Genomic DNA, 26,464 nt, shown 5'->3' with positions numbered 1-26,464 from the left:
ATGTTTAGAAATGTTCTTTGAAAATATTGTCTGAAATAACATGAAACTGAAAACAAACCAAACGTCCAACAATCTTGGCTGAATAAACCATAATATATTTTTGCGAAGAAATATTATATAGCATGTGAAACAAGTGAAATAAATCTATGAACTGACACATAAAAATGTCCAAAAATAGTTTTAAAAGAAAGACAAAACTGTTGGTCAATACATAATCATAAACTTTTGTCGTCTTAAAATTATAGTTTATCTTTAGAGACAAAGTGGTCCCTGTGTTATATAAGCTATTTCAGAGCATGTGAAATGATGGAAAACTTTCAAATTTTTATGAAGATACCAAATTTATAAATTGATACCAAATTTATAAAGATAACACATGCAGAAAATTATAGACTACTATCACTTGTGAATGTTGATGCAAAAATTCTAAAAATGTTAGCAGTAGACTCCAATATCACATTAAGAAACAATTCACTGCTACCAATGAGGTTTTATGCCAGGAATGTATGGATGGTTATGCATTAAGTAATGTTAATATCATTTACCTTACTCATAATTTTAAAGAGAAAGGTCACAGGATGAGCTCCACAGAAAAAGCCTTGGACAAATTCAACAACCATTTCATATGAAAACACTTAAGAAAATTAGATGAATGCTTTCTTAACATTATAAATTACATATCATAAAATTCTACTCAATGCTGAAATAGTGAAGGCATTCCTAAAGCCAGAAACAAGGCAAAGATGACCTTGATCTCCACTACAGTTTTCATGAGATATTAGTTAATACAATTAGATAAAAAAAATAGAAGGATAAGAACTGTATTTGACAATAACATGATAGCACACCTGAAAAATTTTACACAATTATAAACAAACTGAAATAAGAGAATTTAGTGAGCCCTATGGTTTAAATGTGTCCCACAAAGATTCACGTGTTGGAAACTTAATCCTCAAATCCACATGTATTTGGAGATGGGCCTTTGGGAGGTAATTAGGATAAGATGAGGACATGAGGGTGGGGCCCCAGCATGGTATTAGAAGCTTTGTAATAGGAAGGGAGACTGGAGGTGGCACACTTACTGCCATGCAAAAAGATGCTCTCCAGATGCTGAGGCCGTGCTCTTGGACTTCCCAGCCTCTAGAACCTTCAGCTAAGTAAACCTCTGTTTTTTACCCAGTCTGTGGTATTCAGTTATAATAACAGAAAATGGACTCATGTAACAGGAGGATACAAAATTAATATCCAGGGACTGGGGATGTAGCTCACTGGTTATGTAATCACCTAGCATGCGCAAGGCCCTGGATTCAGTCCCCAGCAGTGCAAAGAAAGAAACTATGCAAAATCAATAGCCTTTGGCTACATAAATTATGCCAGTCAAAAGATAAAAAACTCTTTAAAAATGACAAAAAGATGAAATACTTAAAAAATCCATGTGAAGAAAATAACAAAATTATAGGAAAAACACAAAGGACATGAGCAAATGGAAAAACATTCTTTGTTTTTGAATGTTTCATCGCGATCATCAATTCTTGCTGTTTATCAATTTAATACAAAATAATACCAAGGTTTTTTTTTTTCTGAATTGGAAAAGTTGAAACTAAAATTTAATAACAAATCAGTCTGTCAACTTGAAACCAAACTGTGACTTAAAGAAGAAAACTGTATGTTGGGGGTCTAACTATTGAATTGTCTGTCTTATGATCCCTTGAGCCAGTTCTATTCACTTTGAGCTTATCTGCTATCATATGGAAGGAGGATTAGGATTATTTAATAATTTAGTATCCAAAAGAAGTTGAAAATCTTTGTTTTCATTGATATTTTATAGGTTAAGTATGTTGGCAACTAATTTAAATTAAAAATAAAATAAAGTTTGGGTTAAATAAAATACAGCTTGCTGGTCATAGCAAAACCACAGGCTATCAATAGTTGACTTTTCAGGGTGGTAAACTTCTGTAAAGGGTCAGATGCAAAATATTTTTGGCTTTGTAGATTACATATATAGTCTTTGCCATATATATTCCTGTTAGTTTTACATTACTAAAAAATTGTAAAAACACAGTAAAAGATAGGTCCTCAGTGTGGTATATCACCAGTTTCAGTCCATAGAATCCATTAACCTTGGATTCTGAGATTCAACGATGAGTATTTTGAAAGAAGAGAGTCCATGTTGTGTAATCTCTATCCCTCACAAATAATTTTCTTTTAAAATCAGGCTGGGATAAGTACAACTTCTATAAGTTCATTGCAGTGTGTCATTTCATAAAGTAGCACATTTTACTCCTGGCATATAAACAATATCCTGCAAACATATCCTGAAAGGGAGTTTATGCATAATTTTCAGACACAATCCCACCCCCTGTCACATTTAAACTGCTCTTACCGATAATACCATATTACCTAAGAAATACTTTCTAGGTTTTTTACTTTGATCATGTTCTCAAGAAACAGTTATCATCAGATAAGAATTACTAGTGTGGTTCTTGCTTTTGGGGTTGCCAATTGTACTCATTTCCTTTTCTAATCCCTTAAAGAGGATCGTGTTTGATAAAGTTAAGACTAACAGCATCTATTTCTGAAACCGGCCCAAAACTTTATAATTCTATTAGACTAATGATGTGGTAAACATCAGAGGAAAAGTCATACTCATTCAATTCAGTATGGAGTGCATGGGTCTTGGCTCTACCATAGGAAGAGCAATTCAGTGATTTGTTCTGGCCCTGGGCAACTATGAAAGGTACCAGGATACTGTAAAATCTTTTTAGACTCTCTTAAAATTAGAACATTATTATTTCTGAGATTTAAAAGATAACTACATATGAAAGTAGTGGATAAGATGGATATCAGCTTTTAAATACCTTGCACACTTCACAATTCATTGAAAAAGATATAAGGATTATCAATTATAACATGACTTACTGAATCATATTTGGTCCTAGATCATTTGTAATATGATTCTAAGTCTATCCATGTTGTATCACATAAATTCTCAGATCAGTAACAAAACCAATCCAAGACTAAGAATTACCTCGAGCCTGGCTGAACCAATGCCCCCTGAACTACTTTATCAGTATCTCTAATTTTAGTCAAAAGCAAACACATAAAGCAGTTCTTAAAGATTAACAACATTGGACTGGGGCTGGAATTCAGTGGTAGAGCATGCACACGGCTCTGGTTTCAACCCCCAGCATACTCCATCCCCTCAAAAAAAAAAATTATCAACAGTGATGTGCTGGGGCAGGCTAGTCAACCATTTTAATAGCAAGCTAGTTGCTAGACACAGCTATCATGAAAGAGTAAGTTTTATAAACTATGATGAACTTTATTAAAAACAAAGGTGATAAAGATGAAAAATTCACCTCTCCCTAATTATTTTACTGTATTTTATTATTACCTGTTCTTGAGATTATTTATATCTACTGTAGAAATACTACATAATTGTGTACACTGAATTTCTTTTCCATTTCTGTACTGTCATCACATTAGTAACCTGAAATTGGCTATGCTGGGAGCATTCACAACATACAAATAAATACTAAATCAGCCTTTTGTCCTCCTACTCAGTTAGTAAGCATTTACCAGTACATTATTGGCTTAGCAGAGTGTCATAATTTCTGATATAACCTCACCTATGAACACTGTTTTACTCATTCTCATGCTAGTCCTATAAAGATGCCCTCCCAAAAGTTGCCTCAACACTTATACAACAGTGTTTTTTAGGGATTATGATAAATGGCTTTTTTTTTTTTTAATATAACATACTTTCTAAGCATGATTTCTAATGCATGGCAAACTGGATCTGAGAAACTGGAAATTCCACAATTAGTGCTTTAAGAAAAGGTTTGTGGTAGATTATTTTCTTTCTTAAATCAAATTCTCTTTTTCTGTGAGAAGAGCTTTTACCGTAAGGCAACATAAACTGCCCCTCCCCACCCGCAAACAAAGATGGACCAATTTGTGCCTGTCTACCACCAGGAAGTGATTAAGTAGGCCCAGAGGAACTCCCTACAAAACAAAGGCCAAATTCACTAACTAAATGGTTTGGATGCCATTTGGGTCATTATAGACCTATGGAGTATTTCACTCAAGTTAAAAGAATATCAAGATTAGACTGTAAAAAAAATTAAGGCATATGTCATAAAAGGCATTACCAATTTTTATTTTTCCTTTAAAAATCTATTTTAAAGTGCTTGCAAAAACGCTAAGCTGAACTAGTAAAACATATATACAAATGTACATATTTATTTTTAGACTATCCCTTTGATTGTTAATATCAAGAAACAGTAATGCAACCATTAAGGTTTTAAAGATTATTTCTAAGCATTAACATGTATGTATGTATTTGTATGACAGAGTCTTCAAATTCACCTTTAGTTTTTAATATTTGAATGAAAATAAAAAGTCACAGTTTTGACTTTTGAAAGTACATCTATAAATCTGACCTGAGACGGATGACTTTACTTACATTCTTACTCTGATGAGCACTGTGAGAATATAGTTAATAGCCTACACTCAATCTATCAAAAATGGTGAACTTCTACATTTCATGTTTTATTTAAAAATAATAAAATGATAGTTACAGGTATATGACAATTCAGTAGTTAGTTGGAAAATTTTATTTTAAAATTTACATATTCACAAGTTTATAGATCCTCTACAACCATTAAATATTTCAGTCTATGTAGTCAAAGTCTTCTGGAATTCCAAAAGTTTTATCAATTTTATTTTCTTCAAACCCAAATTTTCTTTTGGCCCAGGATTTTATTGCAAATATGTTATCTAAAAAACAGAGAGAGAGAGAGAAATATTTTTAAGAATTAAAAACACAATCTAAAACATTTAACATACAATTATCTTCATTGCTCCTTTACTTCCTTTCATTGCTCTCTGATGTATTAAGTAGTGTTTATTTTCAAGAGTAACAGCAATATCTATAGATAAAAGATATTTTGAACAAATAAACATATCTCATATTAAAAAATTCAGTAAGTTATTTGCTGCTAAAGAATACCTAAACTTATGAACAATGCAGACAGTGGCTGGTTAATGGTGACTTTTCTGCATTTTCACCAGAGATCAGACTATAACCTCAAGAATCAGATTGTCCCAACAGTAACACATGCTTTCCAGATACTTCTTCCTCGCCCTCAGAGAGTAATGGCTTCCAGACAATCAGGCCAGTGTGAGGGAGAAGGGATGAGGGAGAGGGAAAGAGATTCTTCTTTCTTAGACAAAGATAGGAACAGATGTGTCCTCAGTATCCCCTAGGGGGAAAATTTAAAATGCCTTTTATCAATTAAAAACGAGTTATATCTACTTAAAAGAATTTATCTCAAGGAAAGAAAACAAAGTGTGTGCAAAGATTTTTGGTCAAGAATTTTCATCCCAGTTAAATAAGAGAAAAAGAAAAAAAGGCAATCTAAATGTATACTCCAAAATGCTAATGGTGACTACACTTGGGGAATGGGAATGAGGGTGAGTTTCCCCGCCTTAATTTCACACATTTCTTTTATGTACACATACAACTTTTATAATGAAAATTGTTAGGGCCTGTGCGGTGGCCAAGCCTGTAATCCCAGTGGCTCGGGAGGTTGAGGCAGGAGGAAGGTGAGTTGAAAGTCAGCCTTAGTAAAAAAGCAAGGTGCTAAACAACTCCGTGAGACCCTGTCTATAAATAAAATACAAAATAGAGCTGGGGATGTGGCTCAGTGGTCAAATGCCCCTGAGTCCAATCCCCGGTGCCCCCCACCCCCCAAAAAGAAGAAAATTGTTATTATACGCATGGAAAAATAATGATATAAGGTTTTCTGTTTTGTCGAAATGTTCTATAAAATGTTAAGCACTCTATTAGTAGTGATAATGAAGCAAAGAGTTAAAATAGATTCTTCTGGAGTATGGGTTAAATCATGTTACTCCTTCCTGCCTCTATTCATATCTGAAGTCCTAATCCTCCCTATCTCACTGTGTGACTGTATTGGTGACAGGCTCTTTAAAAAGGTGATTAAGTTAAAATGAGGTGATTAAGCTGGGCTTGAATTCAATTTTATTGGCATCTTTAAAATAAAAGGATATTTGGACCCACTGAGAGACACCAGGGGCTTGCACAGACCATGGGAGGACACAGGTTGGGGGGGACAGTCATGTGCAAGCCAAGGACAAGCTTCAGAATGGGACCTGCTAATACCTGGATTTTGGACTTAGAGCCTTCAGAATATCAAAAAATAGATTTCTGCTGTTTAAGCCACTCTGTCTGGTATTTTGTTCTGGTATCTGGAGCAAATTAATATATAAAGTTTTATCACTTTTTGATGCATTGTTTCAGTGGAAGTTTAATTCCAAATATCAAATAATGATCAAAAAATTCCTAGAATTGTTATTTCTTTTTTTAAAATATTTTTTTTCATTGTCAATGGATTTGATTTATTTATATGTGGTGCTGAGGATGAACCTAGGGCCTCACACGTGCTAGGCAAGCACTCTACCACTGAGCCACAACCCCAGCCCTAAATTTTTTTTTTATTTCTAAGGTAAATATTACTGCCTCACACAGAATAAACAGTGCTAACAAAATGTCATTTCTTTGATTTAAAGTGTTGTGGGATGTCAATAAATATAAAAATGAATCTTTACTCTCTTTTTTTTTGGTACTGGGGACTGAACCCAGGGGTGCTTAACTACTAAGTCATATCCCAGCCCCCCTTTTTTTTCTTTTCTTTTAAATTTTAAGATAGGGCCTTGCTAAACAGCTTAGGGCCTTGCTAAATTGCTGAGACTGGTCTCAAACTTGCAATCATTTTTCCTCAGCCTCCTGAGTCACAGGGATTATAGGTGTGCCCCACTGCTCCCTGATGAATCTTTACTTTTCATAACAAGTGAGAATACTAATACAATAGCATGAGGTACTCCAGGATGATCTGTTTAGTACTTAACAATCAGTACATTCTTAACAATCACAGTCAAGTATTTCAAGAGGGCCCACTGCTACAGAATACCGATATTAAGTATATTAAAGATACTACAGAATGTAAAGAACCTATGCCTTCAAATTGACACTAGAGAGAGAAAATATTATTGATTTATTATGGAACAATTCCAAAGTGATATATGATTTAGAGAGAAAAGACTAAGTATTATGTGCATAGCTTCCAAGATAGGCTCTAGGAGTACAGAAAGACTTCTAGGAAATGGGAGAACATATGTAATACTGGAGGAAGTCTACAGTGAAGAGACTTCAAACCTAGATCAGGAGAGATGAAAATGAGGCACCAGAGTGAGGTTATGCAACAACCTCTGCAGGAAGGAGTTTCTGATTCATACAAGGACAAGAGACCATTTTAATTTGAATGTTTACTCAAAGATTAAAACAAGGGCCTGGGGGTGTAGCTTAGGCCCTGGTTCAATCCCCAGCACTGAAAAAAAAAAAAAAAACCCCAACCAACCAACCAACCAAACAAACAAACAAAAAAACCCAACCAAAACCAAAACCAAAAAACCCCAACAGAAGTCACCCACAGCAATGATGCTTGCCTGTAATCCCAGTGGGGAATCCAGAGTTCAAAGCCAGTCTCAGCAAAAAAGTGAGGTGCTAAGCTGATTGTGAGACCCTGTCTCTAAATAAAATATAAGATAGGGCTGGGGATGTTGCTCAGTGGTCAAGTGCCCCTGTTCAAGCCCTGGAACCACCCCCTACTGCAAAGAAATCCCCCAAAAAACAAAAGAAGCAACAAATAAAAGCCTCTTTAGGACAATGCTAATACACCAATTCAAGGAAGACTGATTAAACACTTCCTTGGGTCACTGACTATCTGCCTTCAAGACAATGTATGCATATCTTGATAGGTTATCCCTAGCAAATAATTTTCCTATTATATTGAAATTTTTATAAATGGATAAAGAATAATTTTTATTAAAAAAAAACAAAAACCTTAAAACTAGTAAATTCTTATCTGTATGGTTGCATACCCAAGATACAGGAATAGGATGGGCAATATCACTTGCAATGAGCATATGTTAGGACCTCACATCTGTCTACCTCATGCATTAAGATGCCTCTTGTAAGATACAGCCACATCAATGTTCATAGATGCTCAATTCACAATAGCCAGACTGTGGAACCAACCTAGATGTCCTTCAGTTGATGAATGGATAAAGAAACTGTGGTGTATATATATATATATACAATGGAATATTACTCAGCTATAAAGAATAATAAAATCATGGCATTTGCAGGCAAAAGGATGAAATTGGAAAATATCATGCTAAGTGAGATAAGCCAATCTCAAAAAACCAAAGGATGAATGATCTCGCTGATAGGCGGATGATGACACATAATGAGGGGTGGGAGCGGGGCAAGAATGGAGGAAGGAGGGACTATATAGAGGGAAAAGAGGGGTGGGAGGGGTGGGGGGAAGGAAAAATAACAGAATGAATCAAACACCATTACTCTATATAGATATATGAATATACAAATGGTATGCCTTTACTTCATTTGCCAACAGAAACAACATGTATCCCATTTGTTTACAATAAAAATAAATTAAAAAAAAAAAAAAAGATGCCTCTTCTATGTGCTTGTGAAAGCTTTCCTATCTCAGGCTGGGAATGTAGCTCAGGCCTGTGTTCAATGTCCAGCACTGTAAAACAATAACAAAACTCTATTATTTTAATTATTAAGCAAGTTTTTGGATGATATAATTTGTTAATCACAATTAAAGTGTATTTAATGTTGCAAAACAATTAGATGTGATTTTTCTATATTTATACTACACAATCTCTCATTCTTTATTATTGAACAGTAAATACTCTCAATTCTAGATACATTTTAAAGACTTCGTTATGTAGAAACCAAACCTTGATAGCTAAATATTTACAATAATACTGATTTTTTTTTTTGTTTTGAAGAGAGGGTGATTTTTTGAGGTATAATTTGCTTTCTCTCTCTCTCTCTCTCTTTTTTTTTTTTGCAGTACCGGGGATCGAACTCAGGGCCTTGTGCTTGAGAGGCAAGCACTCTACCAGCTGAGCTATCTCCCCAGCCCATAATTTGCTTTATCTCTTATCTCCACCTTTTCATAATACAAGTTTATGCTGGAAAAAGTAAGCTGTAACCTCACATGGAAAAATGTTTCTTAATAGCTATTTAGGCTATTCTAAAAATATCTTCTTTCCACGTGCTTTTAAAAATTCCAGGTTCTTTTATAGCTAATAACAAAGGGGGAAAATGTCTTCCTTTTTCTAATTATAATCTTGGAAATTTATGATTAATTGGAAAACAACTTATAATTATTTATTCAACAACTGGAATTTATGGTGTAGAATGGGAAAAGGAGGAGGGAATTTACCGATGTGTCTACTACTGTGTTAAGGAGTTTATGGACTGTCTTATTTAGGCCTCTCAAAACGTGAAGTGGAAATCCACTTTGGAGATGAGGAAGCAGGTTCAGAGTTCAAGGGTGTCACATAGCTAATAGGAAGCTCAGCTTGGACTCTGTTCAGAGTCATGTTCCTTCTACTGCACACTTAAGCTGCTTGTTCCTACTATTGCTGTGATGCTTTGTTCAGATCTACTGGGTCAAATTGCCTCACAATTCTTATCTTTAACCTAAAAGTCAGCTTGCTTCTTTTGTCACACCCAGAATTTGGTATTTCTCAAACCCATACAATATCATTGTATTTATTATTTATTGATATTTCATAAGACACACATTTCATTATTCTCTTTTCTTTAATGTCATTTGTCCTTTTTACCTTATTCTGTTCTTATCACTAAAACATTATATTTGTAGGGAATAACTTTGTAATACATAAGACTACAATTTTTAAAATTTTCTTTTAAAATTTGATTTGATTTAAAAAGACAAAATCACTCTAAGTACAGAAAGCGCATGGTACAGTGAATGTTAAAGGAAAAGAACTATTAGGATTTTGATAGTAAAAAGGGAGTTGGTTATAAAATCGTACACAATTTTTGTTGAAAGAACATTCTACAAATTTCCCAGTTGCAACTCTAGGGTTGGTTTGTTTCACTCCTGGCTCCCTCTCTCTTCAAATTTTCTCTTTTCCATCATTCTGATCACACTTACTTAGGAAGAGAAGAATTTTCTCCTCAGCCAGCCGTTCTCCTTCCAACATTCATGCCCATAGAAAATGGCATTGTGTGACAGTTTCATACCCATTTTGTTGTACTGATCCCTCTTGTTATTCTTTCTAGGGTTATCACCAAAGCCTTGATCAATGTCCAAAAACTAATTGTCCCAGTTTTTGACTTAACTTACATTTCTTTGACTGAAACCTTACTCCCTTCATTACACCATTTTCTATATCCTTCAATGTTCTTAAATTCAAAGCTGACCTTTACCACACTCTTTCTCTCCCACTTTCTACCTCAGCCCAAAAACTGCTTACAGAATAGTGTTCTATCATCTATCACTCTGCAGTAGGCCTGGTTAGCACTGGAACTGAACTCCCTGGGTTAGAAGGTAGATTGAAATGTTTACCTAAATTGATGAGGAATAGGAAGAACCAAAGAAGGAGGTGTAAGCTACAAAAATGGAAGGTACTGAGATTAACATCAAGAAAGGAGAATTCAGTCAAATAAAAGAGATGACAGCAGGATGGAGTCTAGGAGAGAGAGCCAAAGTGTGAAAAGCTGGGTAGATTTCAAAAGAATAAAACATCCAGAGGAAGTGTGGGCTTAAAATGAAAATATTCATGACAAGTTTTGTATAAATAAAATCGGTAATCTTTACATATCAGCTGGCTCATTATATTGATTCAGGAAAGGAACTACCTTTGTAAAATTACAAATGATCTTTTGAAATTACAACACTTTTCTTCCATCCTTATTTCTCTTGTCTTTATTCTTAGAGGTTTCCATTCATTGAGTACCATGAGGGGAAGTGTTATGGTTTGGATCTGGAATGTACCCTGAAGGTCCAGGTATTAAAATCTTGGTCCCCAGCTTGGTGCTTTGGGAGCTGGTAGTAACTTTAAGAGGTGGGGCCTAGGAGGAGGTCTTCAGGTCATTGTGTGTGTGTGTGTAAGGGGACACACACTCCTGGAAGGAGACAGTGGGACTACATCCCCTTCATCTCATTCCTTTTTATGCCTTAGCCATGAGGTGAACAGCTTTGCTCTGTCATATATTCATAACATGATGTTCCAACACAGGCCTAAAGCAAAAGGGTCAACTGATTTTGAACTGAAACCTCTAACACTGTGAGTCAAAATAAAACTTTTCTCTTCATGGGTTGATTATCTCAGGTCTTTGTTATAGTGACAAAAAGCTAACTTATATAGGGATGGTAATTTTTTTCTTTCTAACTTCTGTCAATGTACTGAACTATTTTTATACCTACTTAGGCAGTTCTTTGGCCTCTTCATTCATTTAATTCCCACTCCAGTGTCATTCTGGTTTCTCTACTTCTTCAATATTCCTAATCTTAGAAATGCTCCTCTATGAACATGACATCTCTTCAATTTATACAATTATAATTTTATAGGAACTAAAGACCAATTATATTGATGTTACCAAGTCTATTTAATTCTAAAATAGACTAGGAAAAAAATGATTCTTAATTTTTTTTTGTGAAACACAAGTCTGGACAGGGTGACAGGAAAAGCTGGCAGAAATCTCTGTTCTTCCAGTGACTAATCCACTTTGACTAAACATAGTCACTTTAAGCTTTTCACATCTCTGCTTCAATCTTATCCATAGTCTCCCACAGAAACATAATGAGGATGACTAATACGTATGAAGGCATTATAGACTCTTAACAGGATGAAAAAATTCAATTACCACTATTTTATAATATAAAAACATCAGTTTCATTTTCTGGCAGGTTTTAACGACCTTAATCATACTTGTTTATAAATCACAATAATCACTATTTATTAACCTTCTCCGTAAACATTAAGACACATACATACGCCTTAATTCTCATTTCTTAGATTATCTCTGGTGTAGATCAGAGGGTGCATCCATTGCAAATGGATTAATAAGGCATTTATCTGAAAGCAGGCTTACAAAGAAGACAGTATCATGTGGTAGGTAAGAGCTTGGACTGTGGAATCAGAAAAGCAGGATTCTAATTCTGTTCCCCAGTCTAGTGAATGTGTGGCCTTGGATTCCCGGCCCCATCTTCAAAGTGAAAGATAATAATCTTATCTACCTCATAAGATTATTGAGGAGACACCACAGACACCCATCACAAAAACTGGAAAACAGCTTCAACAAACATTAGCTATCATTATTTGCAAGGAGACAAATTTTTAGAATCCTTAAAACTCTTGAAAGGTGTATTTTACAATAAATATATGTGAATTGATGAATGGATAAAGAAACTGTGGTATATATATACAATGGAATATTACTCAGCTATAAAGAATGATAAAATTATGGCATCTGCAGGCAAATGGATGAAATTGGAGAATATTATGCTAAGTGAGATAAGCCAATCTCAAAAATCCAAAGGATGAATGATCTCACTGATAAGTGGATGAGGACACATAATAGGGGGTGGGAGAGGGGCAAGAATGGAGGAAGGAGGGACTATATAGAGGGAAAAGAGGGGTGGGAGGGAAAAGAGGGGTGGTGGGGGAGGAAAAAATAACAGAATGAATCAAACCTCATTACCCTATGTGAATTATGATTACGCAAATGGTATGCTGTTACTCTATGTACAAACAGAAACAACATGTATCCCATTTGTTTACAATAAAAATAAATTTAAAAATAAATAAATAAAAAAATAAATATATGTGAAAATTCAACTATATATTCCATTAATACATATGAAAGCTAAGTGATTAGTCCAAGTGATCTATCTTGGGAAAAGTTACATAAAAGTTAAGCTGGAATTAGTCCCTGGTTTTACAAAAATATGCTTTTGCAAAAATATTATAAGATTTTAAAACATACCTTATCTTAACTAAAATGATTTAATATGCAAAAACTTGAGCAATGCATACATTTCCAGAAATGTCCATTCTTGAACAAAGCTAGTATAAAGGCATCTGAATTTCACATCATCATAAGTGTAGAAGTTTAACTATAGTTTACCAGAGTTGCTCTAAAACCTACCAGTCCATCTGTTAGCAGCTTCTTTGGCAATTTTATTTGCTTGACCTGAAAAAAATCACATATATAAGATTATATATATTTATTTACATGTATAAAATTATTTTCAACTATCTATAACTTGATCTTTTCATATGAGCAAATTTTCTAAAAAATTTAATAAGATTTTTCCTTTAAATATTTTTGTAGTTGTAGGTAGACACCTTTATTTTTATTTATTTATTTTTATGTGGTGCTGAGGATCAAACTCAGTGCCTTATACACTACCGCTGAGCCATAACCCCAGTCCCTTAACAAAATTTTTATGAAATTTATAAAGTGGTATATTTTATAAAGATATATATATATAAAAGTAAAAAAAAACCCAAATAGTAGCATAAAATTGTGTCTTACAGAGCTGCTCAAATCCCAGTTGCATTAGTAATGAATAGAAATAAGCTAGGGATGGTGGTGTATGCCAGTAATCCCAGTTACTTGGGAGGTTGAGGCAGGAGGATCTCAAGTTCAAGGTCAGTCTCAGCAACTTAATGAGACCTTGTCTCACAAAAAAAGCATAAAAAGGACTGGGGATATGGCAGCTCAGCGGTAAATTTCCTCTGGGTTCATTCCCAGTACCAAAATAAAGTAAATGTGAACAATTTCTAAATGTCTTTTTTTTAAATGACCATCGTCAATGTTCTTTTTGTTTAAAGAAAAAGTGTAAGTTTAAATGAGATGTTTCTCACCATATCAAAATATGATGAAATAATTTAAATTTAATGTTAAGGACGTAACTGTATATAGGTTGTTAGGTCACAGAATCTAAACTCAAAAAATTTTAGAGGTAAGAAAGGAGCCCTATAGGAGAAAATATTTATTTATTTATTTTAAATTTTTTTGTTTTTAGTTGCAGATGGACACAATACCTTTATTTAATTTATTTATGTGCTGCTGAGGATTGAACTCAGTGCCTCATGCATACGAGGCAAGTGCTCTACCACTGAGCTACAACCCCAGTCCTTTACTTTATATTTAAATATACATCTTACTATTAAATGTATCTGTACATATGGCTTTCAGGTTAATCCACACAGCAAATAACAAAGCCTTGATCAACTGGGCATAAATATCACTTACAATGATGACACTTATTTTTTGGTTGAAAGATCATTCACTGTATTAAAATAATTCGGTGGTTTTTATTATATTCACATGGTTGTACAAACATCACCCTACGTAATTCCAGAACATTTTCATTACCCCAAAGAAACCCTGACTCCGTTAGCCATCACTCAACAATCCTCATCCCTCCAGCGCCTGGTAACCACTAATCTACTCTTCCTATATATTTCTCTTTTGTGGATATTTCATATGAATAAAATATATAATGTTGGTCTTTTGTGTCTGGCTTCTCATATAGCACAATTTTTCAAGGTTTATTTTTGATGTACCATGTATTTGTGTGTGCTAAATCATATTTCACAATTTGCTTATCCATTCATCGTTCATCAGCCAACAGACATTTGGGTTATTTCCACTAATATGAATTATTTAATAATTTTTATGTGAACATATTTTCAGTTCTCTTGGGTATATATCTAGGAATGGAATTGCTGGCTCATATGATAACTACCTCATATCATTTTAAAGAACAGATAAATTGTTTTCCAAATTGGTCACACTATTTCACAATCTCATCAGTAATCTAAGAGTTCCAATATCTTGAAAAAAAAAAAAAAGTTCCAATATCTTTGCATCCTCATCAACACTGTTTTTCTTTTTCTTTTCTTTTTGTGACACTGGGAATTAAACCTAGGGCCTTATATATGCTATGCAAATGTTCTTCCACTGAGCTATAGTCCTAGCCTTTTTTTTTTTTTTAATTTTGAGACAGGGTCTGGTTAAGTTGCCCCTGCTAGTCTTGAACTTGCAATTCTCGGCCTCCCAAGTAGTGGGGATTACTGCCCTGAACCACCACATCTGGCCCTTTTTAAAATCATAGCCAGTTAATGAGTGTGAAGAGGCATCTCATTGTGGTTTTGATTTGCATTTCCCTAATGACTAATGTTGAACATCTTCATGTGTACTTATTGGCTATTTGTATATTTTCCTTGGAAAAATGTTCAAATCTTTTGTGCATTTCTAAATTAGACTTTTTACTATTGAATTTTAAGAGTTCTTCTGAATATTAGACATGTTATATATAGGATTTGCAAATATTTTTTCCCTTTCTGTGAGTTTTCTTTCCACCTTTTTTTCTTTCCTTATTTTTTTATTAGTCTTATATAAATTGATAAGATTTGTTACATATTCATACATGCATACTCTTTCCACTTTCTTAATAGTGTACAAAAATTTTAAATTTTGATGAAAATCAAGTTATGTACTTCTTTGGTTGTTTATTCTTTTCATGTCATGTCCAAGAAACTGATATCTAATAAAAGGACAAAGAAATATGTGCCTATGTTTTCTTCTAAGAGTTTTATAGTTTAAGCTCTTACACTGAGGTCTTTTTTTTTTTTTTCCTGATTCTTTTTTTTTTTTTTTTTTTTTTTTTTACTAGAGATTGAACCAGGGCCTCATGCATGCTGTGCTCTACCACTGGGTCACATCCCCAGTCCTCTTTTTCCAGATTCTTTTGGCAATGCTGGGTATCTTGTATTTTCATAGGAATTTTAAGATGTTTACAGAAACTTTGATAGGTTTTATATTGAATATGTAGATCAATTTGGGGAGTATTTTCATCTTTAATAAGTCTTTCAACCCATTAACATGGATGTCTTTCCATTAATTAAATGTTTAATTTTAGGCTGATATATATAGCTCATTGGTAGTGTGCTTGCCTACCATGTGTGAGGTGCTGGGTTCAGTCCCCAGCACTGCAAAATAAAATAGAATATTTAATTTCTTTCAACAATATTTTGTAGTTTTTAGTAACAAGTCTTATACTTCTTTGCTCAACTATTCCTAGGTTGTTCTATTTATTTTGATACTATTATGGAAAAATAAGATTTTCAGATTGTTCATTGTTAACATAAAGGAATACACATTAAAAATGTTGATTTTGTAGTCTGAAACTTAACCAACATTATCAGTTGTAATAGTTTTTCTTGGTGTGTATCTGTGTGTGTACATTGTTTAAGACTTTCTACGTATGAATAAGATCACATTATCTGAAAAGACAGATAGCTTTATTTCTTCCTTTTTGAAATGGATGACTTTGTTTTTTCTTTTTTTGCTTAATTGCTGGCTAGAATTTCTGGAAGGAGCTTGAACAGAAGTGGTAAGAGTGGACATGCATGGGGAAAGCTTTCAGTCTTTCTCCATTCAGCAGAATATTGGTTGTGGATGTTCGCAGATGCCCTTTTATCAAGTCAAGTTCACAATACTGCTGAGCTGGAGCATGGATAAGAAAGCAAGACAAAACACCACAAACTCACTATTCTTACTGAGATTCAGCTGTTTTTTTTGTGGATAGGCACCTTCAAGTCTTAAATTATATTTCCAGAGTTTTAAAAAGGTTGACTGTAACAATCCCTGCACACTTTATGGAAGGGCATACTTTCAGAGGTGATTATTCTACCTTTTCACTGTCATCCTGGCATTTATTTCTTTTCTTTCTTAAAAAAATATTTTTAGCTGTAGATGGGCACAATATCTTTATTTATTTTTTATGTGGTGCTGAGAATTGAACCCAGTGCCTCACGCATGCTAGGTGAGTGCTCTACCACTGAGCCAACACTCCAGCCCCTGGCATTTATTTCTAAGAAAAATTGTTCCGTACCTCCAACATTAATTACTTCTGAGTGTATTAGGGGGAATTTAATTTGTACCACTTGTTTTACCTGGTTATCACTCAAATAACAATTAGAGCAACTAAAATTAAAATTATTGGTTGGGGATGGTGGTGCACACCTGTAATCTCATTGGCTCAGGAGGCTAAGGCAGGATGATCGAGAGTTCAAAGCCAGCCTTAGCAAAAAGTGAGGTGCCTCTAAATAAAATACAAAACAGGGCTGGGGATGTGGCTCAGTGGTCCAGTGCCCCTGAGTTCGATTCCCAGTAGTCGCCCCACACCCCAAATAAATAAATTATTGCTTTTACTTCTCACTTCTTGGGCATTTCCAATTAATTTTGCAAATGCTTGCTTAATGATATCAACAATTTAACTGGTATGATGAAATATAAATATTTCTCACAGGCATGATTGAGAAATAAGTAAGAGATAATATATAGCTATGCCTATATAAACAAATGGTAACAGCTATTATCAGCAAAATGTTTTCCAAAATAAACCATGACAGACTTAGATAAGCCTAAGTGTTCTCATATGGGTCCTATAGACAGCTATTCAGAATCAAATCCTATTAAAATCAATTTGTAAAACTCATAATCCTTTAATCCAGTATAATCTCTTCTGTACTAACATGATAGCTAAAATCCTATGAAAGCCCTCATTATCAAAAAGCGTGTTTTAAAAACAATAATTTTATTGGGGAAAGGGAATCAGGTGAGTTGAGGTTAAAGTCTTTTAAAGTTCTCTAATTTACTGATAAGAAGTTCATCTCTGGACTAGTAAATATTTAAGTTTATCAGATCTATAGGTTTGTACTTTTCATCAAGTTTGAAACAAATTAGCTTTAATTTCTTCAGATATTTTTCTAGCCGAACAACCTGCCTGTCCCTCCCCTGCCTCCCCAACTCCCTTTGGACTCCAATTTTATATATACTGGGTTAAGTTGTTCTACAGCTCAAGGATGCCATTTTCATATTTAAAAATTTTTTTGTTTCATTTTGGATAATTTCTATTGTTATGTCTTTTGAAAAATTTTAATTATTATGTATTTAAATACATTAATCCTTTCTCCTACAAAATTTAATCTGCTCATTTACATTGGCATGGTTTCCCTGGGCTGGAAAATAAATTACCAGACTTTTAAATTCAAGGGTTAAGACGGACACCAGAATGTAGGTGAGCAGTATAAAATTTTAGTTGCAACTCAACTGTTATTACATACTTTAGAAAATCAATCATCTTTTGTGTACCCTGAGATTTCTTACTTTAAGTATTATTGCCTTTCTCAGATGTGACACACTTGCCAAAATTGCTGCTTGATGCTTTTGATTCAGTAGAAGGAAAGGCAAAATCTTTCTTTTTGGTATTGAGGATTGAGCTCTTGCATATGCTAATAAGCATTCTCATTTGTTCACTCATTTATTTTGTGGTATTGGGACTTGAACCCAAGGGCCCTGAGTTCCATCCTCATCCCTTTTTGTTTTGAGACAGGGTCTTTTTTAAGTTGTGGAAGTTAGTTTTGAACTTGCAATTAACCTGCCTCAGTCTCCTGAGTAACTGGGATTATCTTTTTATTTTATTTTCAAACAGATTCTCACTAAATTATGATCCATTTTCCTTAGCAACCTAAGTAGCTTGGATTACAGGTATGTGCTACTACACCTAGTGGCAATATCTTAAAATACAAAACTGAAATATGTTTTTCCACTTTGTGAATGGGTCTGGCACAATTTTCTATTCCTGTTAATATCCTACTAATATTCATTAACTCAGGATCACCATCATTTTAGGTCAAAGTAGTTGGATAAACTTAAATGAACGTTTTAGTCATTCCTGAGTGAACAGAAGTTATCAAAATCATGAAAAATCTGTAAAAATGGGAAGTCATGACTGGACACATCAGTCAGGATCACCTGCCCAAGGAAGTACCTGTGGCAGTATAATAGGGACCACAAAATAGAAAAATTTAAATCCTTACTAAGTATGACTAACAGTTGTAGATGCTAAACATAAAAGGGAATGAGACAGGTAGGCAAAGAGGTAGTTCTAAGGAAAAAGTATAAGAACCATACACAACTGCAATAAAGAAAGAAGAACAAAGGGAAGAGTAACATACGAAGGATCAGATTTAGTTACTGTGAAAACTTGGACTTTCATAAGCTACTAGATGGCAAAGTCATGCTGATTCTGAAAATGAAACATCTGAGAGTATTAAATCTGACTAAGAAAACTGTTCCTAGGTAGTTGCAGTGGCACACACCTGCAAATCCCAGCTACTTGGGAGGATAAAGCAGGAGGATCACAAGTTCGAGGTCAGCCTGGGCAACTTCACAATAACAACAACAACAAAAAACAAAACACCTCACCTGTAAAGCTCTTTTTCACAAGATGCTCTAGATAAGGCACACAGTTGATATCCTCTTGAGCAAGCAGTGTGTGCTTGCTTTTGAAGAGGAATCATGAGCAGGCCTAGCTTCCTAGTAGTAATCTTTCTACCTTGTCTCCTGTACATTGGATTTGTATGTTTTTACTGAGGCTCACTTGACAGCAGTTAAAACTTTCAATCAGATTAAAGTGGTTAATTTTTTTTTTTTTTTTTGTACCAGGTCAGGAATCAAGCCCAGGGGCACTAAACTACTAAGCCACATCCCTAGCCTTTTCACTTTTTGAGACAAGGTCTCACTACATTGCTTAGGGCCTCACTAAGTTGTAGAGGCTAACTATGAAACTGTGATCCTCCTGCCTCAGCCTTATGAGCTGCTGGGATTATAGGCGTGCACAACCACGCCCAGACTGAAGTGGTTGATTTTGAAGCACTAGATTTGGTTAGTGTTTTCTTTTGCAAGACAATAAATGAATGTGTGGGCAGCATGAAAAAAACTAACATATTTCCCCAAATACTTAATTTACAGAGAATGACTGGCTCAGAAAGTTCTTCTCTCTTTCTCTTTCTCCCTCTCTTTGAAAATCACCCCAGGAAATCAGCTGAACCAGGTGAACAGTGCCTCCTGGAGTTGAGCAAAGTGGGGCATCTGTCTCCAAATGAAGTTTAACTTTAGATTTATGTTAACTGATCTGCTTACACTTTTTTTTTTTTTTAATTCTAAAGAAATGCTACCAAGAATTAGGCTAGCTTGATTGTAATCAAAATACTCTCAGATTAATTTTAAAGTATCAACTATTTTCAAAGCTTTCACTCACACTCTATAATATTGCTTTTTCTAAAAGTAACTTGGTAAAGTTCCTTAGAAGGCAGGGTAATACAGAATAACATGAAGAAAGTTATACATATTTTTCTAAGCAATTAAATGCTGCATTTTACCTTTATAACATACTCTCGTATTTCTTCAAATTTTTATCTTTACATAAATAAAAATTTTCAAAATTAGCTTTGGGGGGTGGAGTAGCTCAGTGGTAGAGCATTTGCCTGGCATGTGCAAGGCCTTGGGTTCAATCCCCAGTGCTACAAACAAAACAAAACAAAACAAAACAAAGAAAACTTTGGTAAATGGTTTAAAAGCAGGGCAGAAAATCATTGATATAGTCAAAAGGCAATTCAATTTACAGAGTAATTTTATACAACTTACAAAATTATATTTCTGATATCCTTTGTCTTAGAAGATTAGGGTAGATTTCTTTCTAGAATCAAGGTACCTGGGTCCAAATTAGCTGCTTCTCTGACCTCTCAGTTTCCTAAGATTATATTTCATGTCTTTACCCTTCTACCTCATTCACCTTACTTACCTTTAATAATATTTTTAATTTCAAAGTTGTCACTATTCAAAGCTTTAACATTAAGTCTACCTAATGTAAATATGAAGGCAATATTTCCCTTTTATACTACAAAGTTAGAGAATCAGATCAGAACACTATTTAAGCAGATTTTCTCAGACAATGGTTACTAGGCAACTAGAAGTACAAAGAATCTTTCATTATCAAAGTTAAAGTCTTTCGTTATCAAAGCACAAACTTACGTATTTCTTCCACAACTTGTGGGTCACAGTCTTTGTATTTTTCTACTTCTGCCTTAAGCTTTTCCCTTTGGTCCCGAAGTGAAGAAAGCTCTCTTGCTAGCATGGTTCGCTCTTCCTGCATTCAAAACAGTTTCATATACAATTAAGACAAATAAAATTCCATATGTTATAAGGTAGAATATATGCACATGTGTTTGTATACATATGTATGTGTATACATGTGTATATATATATATTGTATTTATACAGTTGGTTCGTTATATCCATAGATTCTGCATCCACAGATTTAACTGATGATGGATACAAAATATCCCCTGAAAAAAAATTTCTCTGTACTAAACATTTACTTTTTTCTTTTCATTACTCCATAAATAATGTAGTGTAACAACGATTTGCATAGCATTTACATTGTATTAGTATTATAAGTAATCTAGAGAAGATTTAAAGTATGTGAAAGGATGTGTGTATACAGGTTATATGCAAACACTATGCCATTTTATATAACAAAACTAAGCATTCATGTTTTGATATCTTAGAAGGTCCCTGGAACCAATCCCTTGTGAGCACTGAAGGATGATTGTGTATATATATATATATATATGCACAGTATAAGAACAAACATATTTCTTATGTTTGAAATATCAAGAATTCTTAATACATGTTGAAAAATGCGAATAAATATATACAGTGAGAAGTAAAAGAACAGATAAGACATTACTGATTATGCCTGTATGACTCAAAGATGACCATGATCATATATTAGGGAAAATAATTACACTGTTTTTGGGTAATTTCACAAGATCATATGTACAAATTTAAGGAACAGTTTATGTTAACATCAATCACTGTATGTTCATCCTTTACAAAGTGTCCTGGACAAATTTTCAATCTTAAAGGATGGGTGTGTAACCTTTAAACATATTTAAAGATATCAGAAGTAACAGAATTGTAGCTTAAGGGCTCCTACCATTTTCCTTTAAAGGTAAACCAGATTAAAGCTTTTAAACACAGTATGATCCAATAAATATCATTTGAACTTTCTAGAGGCAGTTCTAACAGGAAGAAGTCATAGTACTATGGGTATGGGATTCATATTGTGAAACCTGAAAAATAAGTCCAAACAAAAATCAAATGCTGGAAAAGATTATGGTATAACATCATAAGATAAATCTCAAGTAAAATCAAATAAAGTGCAAATGGCCTAAATGGGACTTGTCTAAAGTTCCTTGCTACCTTGTATTTTTTATATTTGTACTTTTTTACTTTTGCCTTTGGTTACTCCCTTTGATTTCAACATACAGTAAGTTCCTTTTGTTGGCATTTGTACAGGAGAATAAATATGTAGGACACAAGCTCTGATGCAGGAGCCACTAGCTACATGTGCCTACTGAGTACATGAAGTGTGGCTCTTGTGACTGAGAAACTAATGTTACTTAATTTTAATATAAACAGCTACATAGTACATATCATTTAGCACACCTCAAGAAAAATTTTTTTAAAAAACTAGAATATAAGAAAATGATCATTATTTGCCATCTACATCCAAACTGTACATGCTTTAAAAGGAAAAACAAGAGGAGAAAAAGCTAATGAAAAAACAAGAAACAGTGAACATCCATGTGAATATAAAGAAAGCTCTTCAGCCACTGAATTGAAGCCAAGTAAGATACCAGCACTGTGATCTTTGCCAAATTATTCACTCTTTGTGCCTCTAGTTTCTCAAATGTAAAACAGACATAAGAATAGTAAAAATATTAATAAAAATAGACATAATTTTGGATTATTGGCATTCAATAAATATATAAAATGCTCCTGGAACAGCACTTGCCTGGCTCGTAAGTAAGTACAATATTCCTGTTAGCTATTTCTTTAGCAGAGTAGCCATCATCGCTATAGCTAATACTTAGTAGACAGGAGGCATGTATTTCTGAAAATATTCTGGCTGGTAAGACTTCATCTTTTTGAATGACTATACCACACTGATAGCAGCTGTAGGTTCCAAATAGGTTTGCTGATGGGCTGTTCCCTTAGCTGCACTAGATGTAGTAGAGTGATAACATTTAAATACACTGGCTTACAATTTCTGGGCATACATATGTTACCATTAGTTGAAGGTGTTTTTTACAAGTTACTGTCAGTGTTAAAGAAAAAAGGGAATAAAATAAAAAAGTGATAATTAGTACTGTCAACTGAAGAAGTAATTATAACAGCTTTAGTTATGCCTAGAATTTACCTTCCCTTAAATGTTCCACAGAAATTATCATTCTCTACTTGCTACCTGTGACTGTGCCAACTACTAACATGAAAAACGTACGTGAAGCTACTCTAAAAGTATAAAGCCACTGTAAACCTAAGATGCATTCCTTTTCACAATGTAACAAGTTTTCAGGTCGCTTTCTTTTCACAGTTAATTGATACAACTACAGACTTACATGGAATGCTTAGTGGTTTATGCTATCTTCAATATTTTAAAAATACTTTTATAAAATCATTCTTGAGACATTGATAAAACCAGAAAGTGAGGTGATTTTTAAAAAAAAATCTCTAACAATTCTTTAGAGCATATTGTACTTTTAAAAACAGGTCGATATTCATTTGAATAATTTCAAAATATTACAATGACACAAGGATACTGTGTTGATCATTTTCAGTTTAGGTTAAAAAAAAAAAAAAACCTTAAAAAGTGTACATAAATGTGTAATAGGGTTTACTATGTTATGTACCAGGTCTCTTCAAAGTGCTGTTCAAATATAAACTAGTTTATTTCATACAATAACCAAATGAAGTAGATTTTATTATTTCCAGTTTTACAACTGAGAAAAATGAGAACAGAGGATTTAGGAGACTTTCAAACTCAGTCTTGCTTCAGTATGTTTCTATGTTATGGTAACACGCTAACACACACACACACACACACACACACACACACATACACGCATAATCTATACAATTCAATCCCTACATTCTTTGCTAGATCTACTTCTTTCTGGTAAAAATGGCACCCTCCTCACAGGAAGCTCTGTTCTTATTCTTCTCTTTAAAATTACCATTATTAAAGAAACTATAGACACAAACTTACCGTCTCATGTCGGCCAATTTTAGCTTTCTCAATGCTCTTCTGTAGGTTTGCCTGCTTTTGGCTTCCCTCAGACACCTAGAGAATCAACAGCATAAAATGGTTTGCTAAGATAAATTTTTGTGACATGTAGGTTTTAAAGACAAAATGAAATTTATCTTTGGCTCAGGCCTGTGCCACAAAAAAGTCCAAAAAAGACAACACCAAAAACTAATTCTTTCATTTGAAGAAAACCAAGGACAATGAATCATTTTACTGGAAGAAAAAATGTTTTAAATATTTTCTTATTTGATGTGGAAAAATGAATAATACACCTTCAATCTTTTATATATCTTCATTTATGTGGCTCACCACTTCTGCCCCCAATAATCTGAGGTCTGTTATTTATTTAGCAATTAAACTTGAAAATTAAAAAGTATCTGTTTTATATAAGATCTCTCTTCAAATTTCATTTCACTTCTGACAAAAGTCATTTCAAAACACCCTACATTGTTTCTTAGAGATCTGTAGTCTTAGGACCTATTTCATTAACAGTTAATAATGAATGTATCACTTATTATTCCTTAATAAAGTAGTTTATGAGGAACTGTATACTTTACATACTAAATTCACACAAGAAAAATTCTGTTTGTCTACTGATAATTTTAGGTATGTTGTGCTTTTTTTTTTCTTCTTCTTCCTCTTTTCATGGTACTGGAGACTGAATACAGGATCTCAGGTGTTCTAGGCAGGTGCTCTACCATTGGGCTACATCCCCAGCCCTTTTTGATTTTTGAGACAAGGTCTCACTAAGTTGCCCATGCTGCCCTGAACTTTCGATCCTCCTGCCTCAGCCTCCTAAGTAGCTGAAATCATAGGTGTATACCACCATACCTGACTTGTTTCACACATTTTAGAAGTGACTGATTTAAGTATTTTATTCAAATTAGAAAGCAGATAAATTATTTGTGGAAATAGATTAAATAATACCAACATAAAAAGACTAGATAGGGAATATTCATCAATGTGTGACCATGTCTACAGTAAAAAGGATCAGAAATTTCAAAAAGGATTAGAACACTGCTTCCCCTTCTCAATGTTATTAATTTCATCTGGGTCCATGACTAAATAAATAATCACAGGAAATGACCAACTTTAAATTGTCCACATCTACTCTAAACTAGTTAGAAATTTCAGACTCACTTGATTGGGTCAGAGATTTCTTAAAATATACTCCATAGCTCCCTCACTCTTTGAGTTATAAATATTTAGAAAATAATTAATGACAGAATGAATTTCTGTTGTTTGATAAGAAACTGACCTTCAACAATATAATCTAGTTATAAAGAGAAGGTAAATAATACTTAAATACCCTTTTCTTACTTAAAATTCAGAAATACTATCTTCAAAAGTTTGGCAGCTTTACCCTGGCATTGGGAAATCTTCCACTTCCCGTATGCGTGAAGGGAACATTGTAAGCTTTACTTTTACTAGTTGTCTAGTTGCTGATTCAAATACACAGTACAAACAAGATCTATGCTATGCCAGACAGACAATATCACCAAACCAGTTACACCTCTTCTTGAGAGTAATTATCTTCCTAAAAAAAAAAAAAAAAAAACTACACATTTAAGAGCCAAAATAAACTTCAAGTCCCTAAATTTAGTAAGGAGATCTAGTTCTTTATAAAAGGGTTCCCATTTATAAAATAAAGCCATGTTTAAAAAGTAAATTCCTAAAGAGCCAACCTGAAATAATTTTAAAATGTATATATCTGAATTCAGGAGTAGAGGGCTTTCCAATTAAAAAACACACACATGTATTAGCATCGTATTTTTCCATTAAAAGTGTTTTAAAAATAACCAAATAGGTAGATGTTATACAAAAAGTTAATAGTTATGTAAAATAAGCCAATAGTTAGGGAATATAAATCTTAATTATATAAACGAAGTATCTTTAAGGTACTATAGTCTACTTGCAATTATTTAAAACTTAAAAGCTTTGAAAGAGTGCATTGAAGAAACCCTTAATTCTGAGAATAATTTTATGTATTTTAAATGTGAAACTCTACATTCATGGGTTGTCATGTTAAGTACCTTGATAATAGAGGGAGGCACAATCTAAATGATGTTATCAAAGGAGAAGCTTCTGTTAATTATCCTAAGTAGTGAAACAGTTTGGTTTGACTCAATAGTGAAGGATTCTTGGCTCACTACTTAATTCCTAAAATCTCACCACTGGAAACAATGAAAGCAATTCTTGTTAGGCGGCCCGTGCTGTCGGTTTTCATCTACACAGCTACTAGAAGCACATGCTATAGTTCCTAACATGCACCTTGGAATTAAACCAAAACCAGGCCTCAAGCAGTAAGAGTTGAAATTTTTCCTACTTTATACATAGTATGTGAACCAGCAGCTCCCAAATTTTGACATAAATCAGGATAACTCAAAGGATTGGTTAAAACACAGGTTGCTGGGTCCTACCTCCTGAGTTTCTCAATAGTAGGATGGGGGTGGGCCCAAGAATATGCAATTCTAACCTGTTTCCTGGTGATGCTGATCCAACCCGTTGTGGGTACTACA

At 33.8% G+C, this 26,464-nt stretch overlaps 1 protein-coding gene across 1 annotated transcript in view; it reads right to left on the bottom strand.

Moving 5' to 3' along the window:
* Positions 1–4,612: 4,612 nt before the first annotated feature.
* The window catches only part of Mnd1 (meiotic nuclear divisions 1), a 62,895-nt gene continuing 41,043 nt past the window's right edge, over positions 4,613–26,464 (bottom strand). Inside the window, exons 5-8 of the mRNA XM_047567015.1 lie at positions 23,907–23,981; positions 20,828–20,942; positions 13,082–13,126; positions 4,613–4,779 (exon numbers count right to left, since the gene is read on the bottom strand). Of these exons, the coding sequence (XP_047422971.1) occupies positions 4,673–4,779; positions 13,082–13,126; positions 20,828–20,942; positions 23,907–23,981 (342 nt within the window). The 3' untranslated portion in view covers positions 4,613–4,672. The remainder of the gene's footprint in view (positions 4,780–13,081; positions 13,127–20,827; positions 20,943–23,906; positions 23,982–26,464) is intronic.

The sequence above is a fragment of the Sciurus carolinensis genome, chromosome 10 (genome assembly GCF_902686445.1).
Source record: "Sciurus carolinensis chromosome 10, mSciCar1.2, whole genome shotgun sequence".
NCBI lineage: Eukaryota > Metazoa > Chordata > Mammalia > Rodentia > Sciuridae > Sciurus > Sciurus carolinensis.
The sequence above is the reverse complement of the archived record's forward strand: the minus strand, read 5'-3'. Positions and strand labels throughout refer to the sequence as shown.